Source organism: Lutra lutra, chromosome 3 (genome assembly GCF_902655055.1).
Source record: "Lutra lutra chromosome 3, mLutLut1.2, whole genome shotgun sequence".
NCBI classification, from domain to species: Eukaryota; Metazoa; Chordata; class Mammalia; order Carnivora; family Mustelidae; genus Lutra; species Lutra lutra.
Window position 1 is genome coordinate 78,401,255 of NC_062280.1, and position 17,101 is coordinate 78,418,355.

General features: G+C 36.2%; 1 protein-coding gene across 6 annotated transcripts in view; it reads right to left on the reverse strand.

Annotated features, from left to right (window-relative positions):
• PDE1A (phosphodiesterase 1A) overlaps positions 1–17,101 on the reverse strand; it is a 344,008-nt gene that overhangs the window by 31,082 nt on the left and 295,825 nt on the right. For all 6 annotated transcript variants that reach the window (XM_047722353.1, XM_047722355.1, XM_047722358.1 and 3 more), the window contains 4 exons: positions 16,944–17,064; positions 5,878–5,959; positions 3,588–3,708; positions 2,351–2,511 (listed from right to left, as the gene is read on the reverse strand). In XM_047722353.1, coding sequence (XP_047578309.1) covers positions 2,351–2,511; positions 3,588–3,708; positions 5,878–5,959; positions 16,944–17,064 — 485 coding nt within the window. The remainder of the gene's footprint in view (positions 1–2,350; positions 2,512–3,587; positions 3,709–5,877; positions 5,960–16,943; positions 17,065–17,101) is intronic.

Consider the following 17,101-nt stretch of genomic DNA (forward strand, 5'->3'; position numbering starts at 1 on the left):
TTAGTTAAATTTTTCTTGGAATAGAATGTGTTTTGGTCAGTTGGATTCTTGGGTTCACTGAAGATGAATACTTCCAGTCAGTTTTTTCAGAATTTTTTGAAAGGGTCTAATAGGAAGTGCTAGTGTGCAGTGGGAAAAGCATTGGGTAAAAATCAGAACAGTTTTGACTCTAGCACTTAGAAGCTGTGTGATCTTTAATTTCCCCGAGTATAAAATGAGGGTAATCAGTTCTAGTTAGGAAGGTTGTTGCAGGAGGAGATTTGATAATCCATGTAAATGCCTGGCACACGGGAGGGATTTCAGAAGTTTTGCTTCCCTCCTCTCTTCCTTCCATCGCTGAAAATATAATATCTATTTGTTTTCTTTTCTGAATAGATACATTCAAAGTGGAGTTTAAGTATTCATTTATTCATTCATTCAAGACTAAATAACTTTAAAGCATCTACACTATGCCAGGGACACGCTCTCTATGAGAAAATGATGATGATAAGATACATAACGTTTCTGTTTTCAAAGAGCTTATATTTTATAGTGCTTCAGGGTCAATATGTTGAGTATAATCTGTCCCCAGAGAAGGGTAATTCCAGTCCTTTGAAGTCTCCACTTAGATGGGTTTGACAATATTTCGGTATGGCCATCTGGTCTTGTATTGTGTTATGTTCTTTACCGAGTGACAATAATGTTTTACAGAGACCCTCTGGAATGGCCAGGACTAGCTACAGAATCGCAGGACCCCAGGCAAAATAAAAATGAAGCCCCTGGCTCAAAAAATTTAAAGATTTTTGAGATGATGATACTTGAGGATTTAATTAAGCACAGGGTCATGCTGAGGGTGGGGGGGGCTGTGTGACTACAGGACCTGGCCCTCGTTGTGGTTGTATAGACCCACCAAAACCTGGGAAACTACTTCTCTTCAACTAAGATCAGACTAATGGGAAAATGTGAGTCACAGAGTCAGATGAAGACGTGAGAATGGTATTGCTTTTATTTCTAATAACAGAGAGGGAAGAAATGATGTAACACCATTAAGGAGTTGTTTCATTTTATAAATATTCACTGAGTGCCTCTTATATGCCCAATACTGTGGTAGGAGCTGAGGATACACTGGAAAACACAATAGACCATGCACTATTGTGGACCATACACTACCCATGTGGAAAACAGATAATAAATTTAAAAAAAGGAATAAATAAATATCATTGATTATGGACTAGTGATACCACATTGAAGCCACTAGACGGGGCCCTTATCGGGAAGGAAAGGACAGAGGACGTTACTTGTAGTGGTCAAGGAGGGCCTCCTTGTGGTGTTACCTAACATAAGGCTTTTGAGCACTGCATTTGGAGAGAAAGAGCGAATTCTAGCTTCTTCACTTACTAGTTAAGGGATTTGGGGCAAAGTCACGTAACTGTCTTCTGCCTCAGTTTCCTTATGTAAAATGAGAATAACAATAGTATAAATCTTATAAGGTCATGTGAAAATTAAATTAAGTGAGTTAGTTAGGTGCTGTTTTTCAAGTTAAAGGAAAATAATGGACTTTCCAGACAAGGAGGAATCATTCTTGCAGAGAGCTGTGAGGAGAATCCCTGGCTGAAGAAATAATAATTGGAAATGCTCTGGGGTATTTCAAGAACCAGCCATAGGCCACTGTGCAGGGTGTAGAGCACAGGAGAGACACAGGGCTATGGAAGGGAGCATGGGGGCGGGGGGGAGGGGCCAGATTTGGAATTAGAAAGCTAATTTCCTGCACAAAAGATAATGACTGATACCATTTCACATACCTTGTAAACCAAACAGACTCTTATTTGAATCAGAAAACATATCAGAAACAGCTAAAGCTAGCTGGCTTCCCATCTGTTTTCCTTTAATGGCTGATTGCAAATGATTTTTTCCAATGCATGAGTGGAACAGTCACCAAAAGAAATAACTTAGTAATACTGAAAAAAACACACCCAAGTCTCTGACACAGAGTGTTACATTCCTAATGCGACACAAAGGCCACCTGCAAAGCCTAAAACATAGGTTCCAATGCACTTCTAGGAATGACCATGAAGTTACTCTGCCATGTAAAGTTTTGTCACCATTTTATTGTCCCCTCCTTCACATTCAGGTCACTGCCATCCACGGACACATACTTCTGCAGCCCATGTGACATAAACAGAGCAGAATCTCTTTACCAGATAAACCAACTTTGTTATCAATGATCAAAAGCTAGCCAAATTCCACATACCACTGATGGCTCGCGTGTTTCATCAAAGAAGAAATCAAAGAAGAGAGAAAGAAAAGCCAAAACCCCAGAGGATAAGTTAAGAAAGAAGGAGATGGCATAAGGTCTCATAAACAACTCTACCTTGGGCAGCTAACTCTTTCCACCGTTCTTTGTTCTGCTGGATGATGTCCACCAGGTTGTTTTTGAAGCTCTGTAGGTCCACGCTTGTAAGGGAGTAGTCTGGGGAATAGGTTCCATCGTTCATGGTGCCTTTCATATTTGATCGTCTAAACAAATCAACGCTGTGAACAGAATAAAGGTGCTGAGGCTAATAATTACAACCAGAAAAAAAAAAAAGCCCAGAAAACACCAAGGTCAAGCTATGAAATGAGGGAGCAAAGCCTGAAACACTTTACAAAAACAACTGCAGACACAGAATGGCAGGTGTTCAGGCCCAGTGTGGAGCATGCATCAGGGATGCTCACATCCCTCCTTTTTCCTCTCATGGAGAGGGCCGGGACTCTGGCTGGAAGTCTCTGGGTGGGTCAAGGGACTGCTCTGCTCAACCAGAGCAGCAGGTTGGAGCACTCTTGCATCATGGGGTGGTGAGGCCCTGGTTAGAACAGTGGAAACTTGAGGTGAGCTGACTCAGTGGAGAGTCCACTGGTGAACATTACTAAAGGGGCATCACAATTCTGGAGCCCTGAGGGGGGCTAATCTGAATCCTTCTCAGGTAGAACATTTCCTCAGTGCCCTTACTGGGGCAACATGTAGGGAGCCTGCTGATGTGCCATTAGCAAAAGTTACATGTTCAGATGGGTAAGAATTTAGCATGATTAGTTTGCAACAGGAAGCTTTAAATAATATGCCTTAACAAATTTATCTATGAAAAACGCTCAGCTTGAAATCCTGTAAGTGATTGTATATATAATGGATGTTACTGTTACATGTTAGACGCAGCTGTTTTACCCACATCAGCTCTAAGCCTTCTTTTGGTATAGGCATCTCCCCAGATGTACAAGTGGGTTGTAACGGATTTGCTTGTAAGCAAACTGACACAACTATATATGTTAATATTCAAGGCATAATACATACATTTGCATGAAGATTGAGATATTTTCATTCTCCTGCGTATTGAATACTCTTATGTTATACTCCTCAGTTAGTAGTTTTATATATTTTGTAGCGGACATCAAGTAATTTCAAAGGCAGATGCAATATCACATCTAGCCACTAAGTGGCAATACTACCTAACAATTTTTTAAAGATGGCCTGCCCTGCTGTAAGACATAGTAAGATAATCTTAAGTGAAAGGTTAGTAAACAGCACAAAGATTTAAAAAAAAAAAAAAGATGCAATAAAGGAGAAAATATCAAACCTGCTTGCCCCATAGGAAGAAGTGTCTGTTTTTGAGGCTTCCTCTATAAGAGGAGTAATAATTTTCTCTGTTGAGTCTGTCAGAAGAGAAAATGTTGGCTCTACTATGAAATCAATGAAACCTACAAAAACAAACAAACAAACAAACAAAAGATAGTTTGAAATACTACATTTCTTGAATTCTAAAATCTGTAATAATGAAGAGTCTGATGCACCTGATAGTAATTATCAGCTACAATTCTGATTCGGTTTACCCCTTGCAATTATTTTTAATCCAAAAACATAATCTTTAGAGATAGTTTAATAGCTCTATAGCTCTAAAAAAATAATCTCCCAATAGTGGCAGTGATACAATTTTAAGCCTGATAAATCGTGTGTATCGGCTTTCCTATTTAATACTCAGTTTTATACTCTTGTTAACAATTCAATTCTAACCAGAGTGAATATAATTTCCTCTCAGTGAGAGGGATCATTACTTTCCTTAAAGATCTCCACTTGCTTGTTGAATTTATTACTCATTAACAAAAAATAATATCTAAGCTCCAAATAAACGAAATAACTGAAGTTTTTTTCTCAGGCCACAGGAAGGCAACTGCTTTTTCCCCTCTTACTGTATCAGTCAGAGCTTTCTGCCAGTGTGTTAATATTTCAGATTGCTGTTTGTTATTCTCTGGATGTAAAGTGTTAGCTCACAGCATGTGGGCGTGTTCTGTCAAATCAGTGAAGATAACAGTAACATCTCTGAAAGACAGCATTATTCCCACTACCTTGAGTTGTCAGGATGGATAAAGACTTTAAATTTAAAGTACTCATCGAGATAGAACATGACACACAGAGAGAAGGGGGCACTGTCCTCCAGGGAGTCCTACCCCCCTGGTGTTTAGGTGGAGGAGGAGACAACCTATTGTACACTCTGTATACACATACTTACTATGCGTCCCTGGAGAGGTGGGCCACTGGAAATCGAGCTTGTGGCCTCACACACACCTGCGAGCTATGGACGGTCATCTGAATATAAGAGGAAACTGGAAGGAGGCTTTTTAAGTGATACTGTGCCCAGAAATATCTACATTTGAAGATTACCCCATCCATCAGATACAAATAATTCACATTTCAAGTAATTGGATTAGTAATATTATGTATTAGGGTGCCTTTTTTTTTTTTTTTTTTAAAGAGGGAGAAACAGAATCCCAAGCAGGATCCACCGGGCTGGAGTCCACAGGGGCTCAGTCTCACAACCCTGAAATCATGGCCCCAGCCAAAACCAAGAGCCGAACATGTAAATGAGCCCCCCAGGCACCTCTAAGGCGCATCTTTAACTCAAGAAAACTTCAATAGTTTTATATTTTGATTGATGCCTTCGACTCAAAGCAATGTTAATTGGCCACCAGTGTGCTACTTCCAGTTCTTTCTGTGGTTTTAAATGCCTGGGATATGGAGACTTGCAGATGATGTGTCACCTCCACTAACAGGGTAGCAATTTATATCATAGCAACAAGCCTCAGAAATTTCCCTTCTTTCCGGCTTGCCTGAGGGGGGGCTTAGCCTGCCACCCTAACACCTGCTAAACAATGGTAGGCACCTGTGTTAAGGTAGCTAGAAAAATAGCTTTTGGAATTTGGATGGGAAGGGGCAAAGGTCAGAGCAAGAAGGTTTCTGACAGTTGACCGGGGCTTTGTAGGACTTGGTGCTGAAGCAGCTAGAGAGGTTAGGCGGCAATCCTTATGTTTATTAATCTTACAGTTCAGTAATGGAGATGCTGACTCTGGAAATAACTATTACAATATTTGGACCAGGCATCATAGCTACATAGTTTTAATAATGGGCTGAACTTGCTGGGTCATCTACTTATATCAAAAGAATTTTTTTTTTTCTGAAGGAATATAAGCTATTATATGAAATATATATTACAAACTTAGTGATAACAACACAGATATACTAATATTTTCATTGAATTTTCCTACACACAAAGGATTAAATTACAGATTACAATCGTCAGGAACAAAACACAAAAAATGTTGTCTCTTACACAAGAAGAAAGTCCATTATTTGTAAAAGGGTTACAAATCAAGTAACAATTACATTTACTGATACTGCTTGACTGATTCGTTTTGTGAGACCTTTTTCAAAAGTCTTATTATTTAGCACCATACAGATCCGTCTAAAGATCAAATTTATTATGAATAAGAAGTGAGGTTTTCATGGTTGTTGCCCTTTTGACAACATGGTTTATCATTTGAAAACTGGCTTGCACCCACCCACCCTCCATAACCATTATTCTTAAGCAGTACCTATTTGTGACTGGGCCACCATCGTTGACTTCCGATCACAAAGTGGGGAAAATGGAAGTCCTAATTCAGCTTCTTTATCTCCCTGTGAAATGAAAGCTCATTAGTACAGACTTGGGTTGGAGATGCTTAGATAATGAGCAGTCTAGATACAAAGTCTTAAAAAAGCCACAGCTTTATTGTAATTGGCACTGTGTTTTTATTTAATTTTTATAAAAGCAAAGGGATAGTCCAAGTTGATGTAATTTTACTCAGTCTCCTTTTGAGCACATAATATGTTGGTGAAGGGAAAAAAATGAGCATTTTCAGCACGTGGAGACGCTGCTTTGGCATCACAACCCTGTTACTGTGAAGAGACAAACCTTTGCTCTTTGGAAATTTCCGCACTTGCTAGAAAATAGTCATCTCTGTGTGTTATTTGGCATCTAATTAACAATCAAGCTCGTGGATTTTCATGCCTTTTTTCTCCCCCAAGGCCAAGTACGTCACAGATCTTCAGTATAAAGACTTCATGATTGTACCGCTTTTTGAAATTAAAAGTATATAAACATATTGAAACTTCTTTCCACTTATTAACCAATTTTAATTGAATCTTCCACAGCAAATAGTGAAGAATATCTTCAACATTCTTACATTCAATGTGCGTCATTTTATTTTATTGTATTCTCAGAAAATTGAAATGTCAATGATTTTTATTATTTGATCTTACCTATGGTAGGTTAATTGAGCACATACATTAAAGAATTCCATTTATGTTTGGGTTCAACATCACAAGAACTAATTCAGTTTTCATCTCCTAAAAGAAAGGTGGCTGCTCTGGGCAAAACATTCTCTTCACAAGGTTTATCAAACATCAAACATAGGTTTTTTCCTATGCATTCAAGGGTATGTGCTTACAAAAGAAAGCTACTTCACTTGTTTCTCTTCACTTCAATTTTCTGGTATTTGAAAGAATGCCTCAGACTCTATTTTCTCCTAAGCTATTGGTTGTATATCTTCATGGACTCCACTGGCTTTGTGTAAGATCACAATTTAGGACACACGGTCAGGTTCTGAAATCAGAAGACAAAAGGGAGGGGCCTTCACTTTTGCTTTGCTGTGGAGCCCACATAACAATGGCGTGCCTGTCTGAGGAATTCCGAGTTCCCACTTGCTCTGTGTCCTTGAACAACTTTCCTCATGATCTTTACAACATCACGTCAGTATGTTTTATGGGCTTTACAATTTTTCATTGACAGTGTTGTCTGGTGCACCTCCTCTAAACCATGCCTCTGATTATAAGGAGCAGAAAGTTTGAAATCAGAATTGTTTGGAGGAAAATCTAGATATGGTCAGCAGAGAAGTAGGCAAAGTAGTTGCAAATGGCTATATTTTATTATGGCATGACTTAAAGAAAATAGGGAGTAGAATTTCCATGATCTCCTTCAGCAGCTGTGCTCCTTCCTTAGAGGATAACAACACCCATTCCATTTGGAATTAATATTAACATCCAGCTTAAGGGAAAGAGGACAAGGAATTATTAGTGCCATAAGCATTGGAACTACAAGATACACATTTGAATCCCTGCTGTTCGACGGTTTCTCTCTGTTACTTCAGATGTATCACAACCTTTGCTAAAATGAATTCTCCTCATATGTTACCTCACTTGGTAATTGTGGTTAACTCCTATCAGGAATGAAGATATCCTAGTATCTACCTAGTAGGATTATCGTCTAGTTATCTAAGTTATGTGAAGCCTAATAATTGGAAAATAGTCATTAAATATTAGCAAATAAGAACCATACTTCGTATAGGTGAAGAGAATTGAGAGTACACTACCCGTGATGAGGAGTGAGTACTGCACAGAATTGTTGAATCACTATATTGTACACCTGAAGATAATATAACATCGTATGTTAAATCTACTGGGACAAAAATTTTAAAAAAAGAACCATACTTCATCATAGCAAAGATACAGAGCTGTGAGGTATTTATGATGTCTAATGGATGGTGTTAAACCACAGGAAAAAGGATTGGTACTTAATCGAGCATGTGGCAGAGAGGCATTTCCTGCCATCCCCCTACCCTCCGTTTTCTAGCAGGGAATGGACCTGACAGGAGTTCTGCTTTTGAAAGATTGATTTGTCAGCAGTGTGGGGGATGACGAGAAGTGAATTGAAGATGACTCTTGTCTTCACACCTGAATGAATAGGAGTCTTTGGTGCCACGAATACAAGTGAGACAATATGAATGAGGGCTGGATTTGAAAACTATTATGGATTTGATTTTTAGCATATTGAGAATAAGGTACAAGAATAACATCGCTGTTTATGTTAAAATATAAATAATTTAGTGTTAAAATAGAAATAAATCTCCTCATGGACTTGGTGCAAAATGTGATATTGGAGATACTTATCTGATCTATGTGGGTACAACTGATTGGCTTTATTGATCAGGGGGCTGCTGTTTGGTATTTAATAGCTATATTTTTATACTATATGACAGAAGTTCTTTGTTCTAAAAATGATAATTTGGGCCTGAAGAAGACATTGTGATGAATTACCTTCCATGAGCTAAATTTTATAGAATGCTAGATGGAAACATTCCCATATAGGACTTAGGCATTTGACAGATATATGTAGGATTCCCCTTCCTATATTTGGAGTGAAAATTTTATATTCCATTTGCTTCTTATATTCCACAATGGAATTGGGATATTAAATTTCCACTGCTAAAGCAAACTGAATGCTAAAGCACATTAATTATTTAATTTATTTATAAATATTTAAAATGTTATTCTGTAGGGTGAATTAAAGGCCCTAAGTGCAGGATTAGTAGGGGGCCTTATAGCCAGACTCAGAAGGCACCATAAACAAAATAGGACAAGGAGGGGGGTAAGATATGTAAAGGAGAGGGAAAGAGATGTAAAGAGAAAGTTGGATTCCCTGAGTATAAATTTGACAAACTTTGTAATTTTCCTCTTTGTATCCTGAAGAGGGAACATTTACTTTCCATCAAGATGGAATCTGGGGTCAGGGCAATAGGCACCGCAAAAGTCAACTAGTTTTTCCTGGAAGGTGTACTTTCACTTGAGGGCACTGCCTTCAGGAGGCCAAAAATGTACTTTCAAAAAAATCAGTAAAATACTGCATATACGTATATTTTGGTACATTGACTTTTACAGTGATTGGAGCAAAAATATAGGGCCCTAAGGCCACCAAACTCAATGAATTAATCAACGCCCCTCGATGCTGCTCCTAGATCCCCGCATCTGTTCTTGGGGATGAGTCTGCAGGCAGGGAAGGGGAGAAAGTGACCCCAGCAACATGGAAACCCCAGGCAGCCTGCAGTGCTCGGGCTCCTGCCTGTCTTGGCAATTCCCTTGGAGGTTGTTGAGGTTTCTTCTCTGAAAGGCCGCAACAAAGACCGATAATTATTTTTATGCTTTCCTAACAGTGTGAAATGCTCTGATCACTGTCAACAGGATGTCAACTCCATGACTTACTAGCACCTTTTTTTCTTTTCTGCATTTTATCTGAAGCCAAAGCAATTTCTATAGCTTTCAAGAATTGAAGGAGATAGAAAAGGGTGAAGCATAGAAATCCTGAGAAACCTTTTGCATTGAAACCTAAGTTTTTTTTTTAAAAGATTTTTATTTATTTGACAGACAGATCACAAGTAGGCAGAGAGGCAGGCAGAGAGAGAGAGGAGGAGGAGGCAGGCTCCCTGCTGAGCAGAGAGCCCGATGTGAGGCTCGATCCCAGGACCCTGGGATCATGACCTGAGCCGAAGGCAGAGGCTTTAACCACTGAGCCACCCAGGCGCCCCGAAACCTAAATTTTAATCACAGAAGCCATACCACCAATAAACATACAGGAAGCTCCTGACCGTAGACCTGGGGGCCACTCTAAGGTCAAGGGTGAATTCTAGGGGCCACTAATTCTATAGGGGAATTTAACGGAGGAGAGCGGAAGAAGCAATAGTTTAGCCCTCTTGGGACAACTTACTTAAGGGATTTAAGCCACCTACTTATCTTCTTTCCTTCTAAAAATGGTCCTTCTAAATTCTAGAAAGCCACCAAAGCTATCTAAAAATTTAATAATTATTACAGCTAACATATTCACTTTCAACAAAATTTATGATATGGTATAAATGTATTTTGTGAGTTAAATTTTGTAGAACATTAGTACCCCTCGTATAATACTTGCATGTTTCTTAAAACTATGAGATTTGGTTTTTACATTTAAAGTTATTATCCTGGCTCATAGCAAGTGTTCTTTATAGTGATGAATTTTTTTTGGTTGTGTCTGAATTTTTGATCCCAAGATCCTTGGCTGAGAATGCACTAAGTACATTTTTATTACTGTGGAAAATACAATCTATTTTGAAATGACACACTTTATACTACTTCTAGCAATGCTGAAGAACATAAGGGGCCTGACGATATACAATTTAAAATAAATAAATAAAATAATTTTTTTTCCTTCCCTCTCCAAAAAATTGCATTCCCAATCATTTGTTTGACAAGGTAATACTTATTGGTAAATGGAGATTTTACATAAATGTCATTTTTTAAAATGTGTCACAAAACAACTAGTTGAAAAAGAGAAAATTCACTTAGTTATTGGGTTCATATAGTATGACACATGAACAAATGTTAACAGCAGGAAGTAGTTCTTTTAACTTTATTTGTAGTAATTCCTTATTATCTTGCCAAACTAATATGTTTGCTTAAGGAGAGAATAAAAAGCAAAAACCTGTCTACCTGTACTAATGCTTTTTCCTGGGCCAGTCCCTCCACCTCTGATCTCTGCACATCAGTCATAGTTGAAATGAAAGGAGCATCTCCCGAATTCACACATTACAGTCAGAGGGCAGAGGCGCCTGTGTTGATCTACATCAACACTCGAGGAGAGGACATTAGCTCTATTGACGAATATCACAATCATGCTGTGAAACATGCTTTGGAGATGAGGACCTGCTTTATTGTCAGTTGCTTACTGAAGATGGAAATAGGTTTCTCAAGGCTGCAAAATCTAGATACAATTCTGATCGTCTCAGGCTACAGTTTCTCATGGATTTAGAAGGTACACTTAAAGTAGCTATGCCAAGAGTTGGGGTGACATTGATGAATTTTAAAGGATGGTACAGATAGTTTGGTCTACATTGGTTTGTCTTCCAGAAATACCTTGTGTTTTAAAAATTCTTAATATTGATTTAAGCCCTTTTGTTAGATAAAATGAACTTAGTGGACAAATTAATAAGAAAGTGACTTAGAAGTCAACACATCCCAAAATTCCTCTGCATTCTTCTGAAACAGTAAATCACACATGTATATATATGTATGTACATGTACCTACATGTATATATGTATATGCATGTATTTACATGTGTACACACACATACACACACCTCCAAAGGGCTACAGTATGGGATATGACAAAGAACAAGAGTCCTGTGAGATTCATTTAGTTAATTGAATGCGTCAAAACATTTTAGTTATTGGCATCAATGTCATATGTTAACATAAGTCTCATAAAGATAAGCTTGTTTTGCTTGTGAACATGTTTGTTGGTAGTACAAACTCTCTTGTTTTGACCTTCACCTGTTTTGCTATATCTCTTTCTGAAGGGGATTTGAAAGTCACTTACTTTTAGAAGTCCAGAGATTGAGAAATATAAGATTCTATTATTAAAAGCTTAAGTCCTAAATCAACTTATTATGATCTGAAAGGAATTTCAGAGTTGAAGAGAAGAGGGAATGCTAGTAGAGACAATTTGATTTTATAATAGCCCATATTAACATATATGCTTTACTCTCCTTTGAGTTGTATTTTACGTTAAGGTCACTCAAGCGAAGACTGTCATTTCTGAACATTCTGGGATGATAAAAGTGCCTATCATTGCCCATCAAGAATATTGTAAAAAAAAAACCAAAACAAAAACCTGACCCTTTCTTATTCTAACACAGTCTGAAAAATGCAGATCATAAAAGCATTCCAAATATCATGATGCTATACCTATTCTAAGACTTGACCTTTCGTGTTGTGTGCATTTTAATCTCCACTTAGATGTCTGAGTCACGGTTTATCAGGTGCTGAGAATGACAGAACTGCTCAATAGCTGTATGAAACAGTTTCCCTCTACCTGGATTTCAGATATCAAAAATCAGTGCGTGCTGGAAGCTTCATCATTAATATTAGTAACCTTTCTAGCAAAATCAAGAATATATTGAACTTCAAAAACACCTGGACTTGATTTCCTTAAATTCATTATTCTCATGGTTCTGTAAGGTATTTTTTGTCTTGTAAATCAGTAAAAGACAGCGATAATAAAAGTCATGATACTATTTGGATATCAGTAATCTTCAAGAGTCTCTGGAGTTTATTAGAGATTTTTCTTAACTGTTCTTTTTTTAAAGCTCAAGTCATTGATGAAGCACCTTTATTCTGACATATTCTTTTTTAAGTCAAGGAAAAACTTATTGCACAAATCTTAAAAGTATAAATTATGAACACATTTGTATAATTAACAATTAGTATATAAAACATTTCCATCACCTCCAGAAGTTCCCTTAACTTTTTCCAGTGAATCTCACCTCTTATAGACACCCATTATTCAAATTTCAATCACCAGAGATTAATCTTGTTAATTTTGAACTTCATATAAATGGAATCATACAGTATTTATTTTTTGAAATTTATCCTGGTTTGTATCATTAGTCCATTTTTTATTTTTTTTTTAAAGGAAGGCTTTGCCTTTTTTTTTTTAAGATTTTTATTTATTTATTTGACAGACAGAGATTACAAGTAGACAGAAAGAGAGAGGGAGGGAGGGGGAAGCAGGCTCACTGCTGAGCAGAGAGCCCGATGAGGGGCTCGATCTCAGGACCCTGAGATCATGACCTGAGCCATAGGCAGAGGCTTTAACCCACTGAGCCACCCAGGCGCCCCATCATTAGCCCATTTTTTAATTGTTGCATGGTATTCCACTGTATGACTATACCATTTCTATTTCTGATGTTAAATTGGACTGTTTCTAATATTGTGCCATCATAAGTAATAAGAATACTATTATGACTACTCCACATCTGGTGGGCATAAGAACCAATTTTTCTGAGTTATACATCTGTGGGTGGACATGCTGCATCATAGGGGAGATTAAGTTTTACTTTAGTGAATGTTAACCAGTAGTTTTCAGATGAGTTGTAATGATTTATACTTCCACCAGCAATGCCTGGACTTCCAACTGGGGTCCAGTTGTTCCACATCCTCAATAATGCTTAGTATTTTCAGTCCTTTTAATTTTAGCTATTATGGTGAGGATGTAGAGGTACCTCATTGTGCTTTAATATGCAATTCTTTGATAACCAATGATAATGAGAGTACTTGTATGTGTTTATCACTCATTTGTGTATTTTCTTTTATGTGGTATCTGATCAAATTAGACTAAATTTTTAAAAATTTTACTTATTTTTTATTAAAAAATTTGTAAGATTTGTAGGAGTTCCTTATATAATCTGTGAACAAGCTCTTGGACAGATATTTGTAGTACAAATATTTTTTCTCACTCTATGGCTTGCCTTAATGGTATTTTTGGAAGAGAAAAAGCTTTAAAATTCGCTCTTGTCCACTTTACCAATTTTTTTTTCTTTTTTAGGCAGTACTTTTGGTGTCTTCTCTAAGAAATATTTGGCTACTCCCAAGGTTAGAGATATTCTCCTAAGTTTTCCTCTAGAACCTTTAGAGTCAGATTTTATATAAGGCTGCGGTCAAACTTGAATTAATATTTGTATAAGGGACAAGATTCCTTTTCTCCCATATATTTAGTAAGTATCATTTCATTGCTATTTACAAACTTTCCTTTCTCCATTTAACTGTTTCGTTGTTTTTGTAGAAAATCAAACAACCATATAAGTATGGGATCACTATTCTGTTTTATTGATCTATTTGCCTGTTTACATGTTAATAACACACTACTTTGATGACTCTAGCTTTCTATAAGTCATGTGATAAGGAGGTATAAATATTCCAATTTTCTCAGTCTTTTTCAAAATTGTTTTGGCCATTTTTAGATTCCTACATTTCCATGTTGATTTTAGGATTGGCTTTCTTTCAACTGCTACAAAGCAGTCTGTTACAATTTTTTTTTATTTTGAATTTTTTAATAACATATAATGTATTATTAGCCCCAGGGGTACAGCTTTGAGAATTGCCAGGTTTACATACTTCACAGCATTCACCATAGCACATACCCTCTGTTATAATTTTTTATAAAAATTATCCTAAGTATATTAATCAATTTTGGAAGAATTGACATCTTAACATGTTAATCCATTAATGTGGTATACCTTCCAATCTACATAGATAGGTCTTTAAAAATCTTCTTTCAACAATCTCCTGTGGTTCTCAGTGTTTAGATTTTATATGTATTTAATTAAATATATTCCCAAGTATATCTTATTTTTATGATATTATAAATCATATTGTATTGAAATTTTTATTTCCAAGTTGTTTGATGTCAGCATACAGAACTACAATTGATCCTACAAATTTGTTAAAATTACTTATCAGTTCCAGTAGCATTTTAGAGATTCCTTAAAATTTTCTTTGTAGAAGCTTATGTTTCTGCAAATAAAGACAGTTCTTTTTATTTCTATCCAATCTATACTTAATTTTCTTCTATGTATTTTAATGGCTAGAACTTCAAATGCCATGTTGAAAGGATTGGTAAGAGAAGATATCTTGAACTTAGTATGAACGTGTTCAATATTTCACTAGGAAATATTATGAAAGCTATAGACACTTTTTACCATGTTGAAAGAGGTCCTTTATTTCTAGTTTGCAGAAAGTTTTTGTAATTAGTATCTTTTGAATTTTGTCAAATGCCTTTTCTGCATCTATTGATATGACAGTAGGACTCTCTTTTCTTTTCTACAGTAAATTACTAAATGATTTTTTAATATTAAATCAACTCAAGTTATAATATGTACTCTTTTGTTATATTGCTGGATTGGATTTGCTAACATTTAAAGGAATTTTCCACCTAGGTTCATGACAGATATGGGTGTGTAATTTTCTTTACTTGCAAAATCTTTGTCAGGTTCTGTCAGGGTTATACTGATAATTTTCCCTCTTTCTTTGTGTTAAAACTGGAATTATTTCTTTCTGGAAAGCTTGAGAGAACTTACCATCTCTCAACTGAATTGAGAACTGAAAGAGAAAAATTGAAACCATCTAAGTCTGAATTTTTCTTCATAGAAAGAGTTTAAATTATAAGTTCAGTGTTTAAAAATAGATACATGGATATACAAATTATAATTTTTGTGTGTGTTTGTTTTGGTAATTTATATCTTTCAAAGAATTTGACAATTTTTTCTAAGTTGTCAAATGTATTGGCATAAATTGTGGATAATATTCCTTATGCTTTGCTATATGTAGGGTCTATAATGATAACATCTCTTTTACTTATAACTTAATTTTTTTACTCTTTTTTAACTTGCTGGTAATTTTATTATTTTTTCAAAGTATCAACCATTTTCTTTGTTAATTTTTGCTATTGTCTTTTTTCTATTTAATTGATTTCTGCTTTTATATTTGTTACTTCCTTTGATCAACTTTATATTTGTTACTTCCTTTGATCAACTAGGTTTAATTTTCCTAATTCTAGCTTATTTAGGTGGAAGCACAGATGACTGATATATACTTTTTTTTTCTAATGTAAGCATTAAAATAAATAAAGCTTCCTCTAAGCATTGCTTTAGCTGCATCTGACAAAATTTCAATTGTGTTTTCATGATCATTTAAAATAATATTTTTAAACCCGAGCAAAGTCATTTATGTCTCTTCATACTTCTGTTTTTTTCGTATCTAATATGAGAAAGTCATTCTTAAAGATCTCTAAGTTCTCTTTAGATTTACTATTTTCTGGTCAATATTTGGTTGAGTGCATGAAATTATAATTTTATTTGGCCATAGCACACAGTTGCCCTGTAGAACTGGATAGGTTTTAACATTTGTGGTTTTTTTTTTTTTTTTTTTTTTAGCGCAAAATGTATTAAAATATATTTAAACTATTTCTAGTATGAAAATACTTAAATTTGGAAGATGCTACTCAGTAAGTTTCTCTAGGACTATGCAATGCTATTTTAAAATGAAACCATATATCATAATCATTGACAGTGGGAGACAGAAAGCAGAGTCCTCCAAATATACTAATATATTCAGTCTTCATGTCTTCAGAATAGGTACAATGTCAGTTGGCTATTCCTTATTGTATTTTTTATAATTAAACTATAACCATAAGAATAGTGCTTTCTTGAGTTCTTTGAGTTACTATAACAAATTGTCAAACCTGAGGAGGGTCATGGTACCCCTGAATTTATAACCAGTGGTCAGAAAAGCTGGTGTCCTAGGGCCCTACCTGAGGTTGGCATCTTGAAGTGAAGCCATTCTAATGGAAGACTGAGTCTTTAACTTTGGGAACTGCTGCTAACTCTGGGTGGTTAGCATCATAATTGTATTGTGGTACCTTAGGTGGGAGTGGAGAAAAACAGGGACACTATTTTTTTTAAAAAGTATCCTTGAGGTAGAGACCACGTCCATTCCCCATGTGCAGCCTTGCTTTTTTCATATAACAATCTAGTTTTAACTTAGGCACATGTCAACCCAACAAAAAACTACATTTCTCAGCCTCCCTTGCAACTGTGCATATATGACTAAATTTTAACCAACAAGATGTATACAGCAGTGCTATACATCCTCCCCTTTCCCATTTTATGATGAAAGATATTTGCTATCCCTACTCTAATATTTTATCTTTTAACAGCAGACAATGATGCTAATTTGCTTCTTTCCTTCCTAGGAGTAGCATCAGAGATCCAAGACTTGCCTATCTTTAGAACATATATTATACTACATAGGATTATGAAATTATATTTATCTGAAAGATTAATAAATTCTGCTTGAGGCCCCAAGAATGTGTTGTGGCCAGTTGATAATCATCACAAGTCCTGGATTCTGCATTTACAAAGGTGCATGTCAATACGCCTAGACACTATTTCCATATTTGCACATATTGTCATAGAAGCACCTGTAGGAAAAACTCCTCCATCAGGGCCATGGTCCAGCGGTGGTGCAGCTGCCAGGATTTGGCTGGGTGGCTAATGTCTGCTGCATGGAGAATCAGGGACATAGTTTTGGCTTTGTCAATCCTGTCAAACCAAGGACATATTCAAATTATCAGAATGA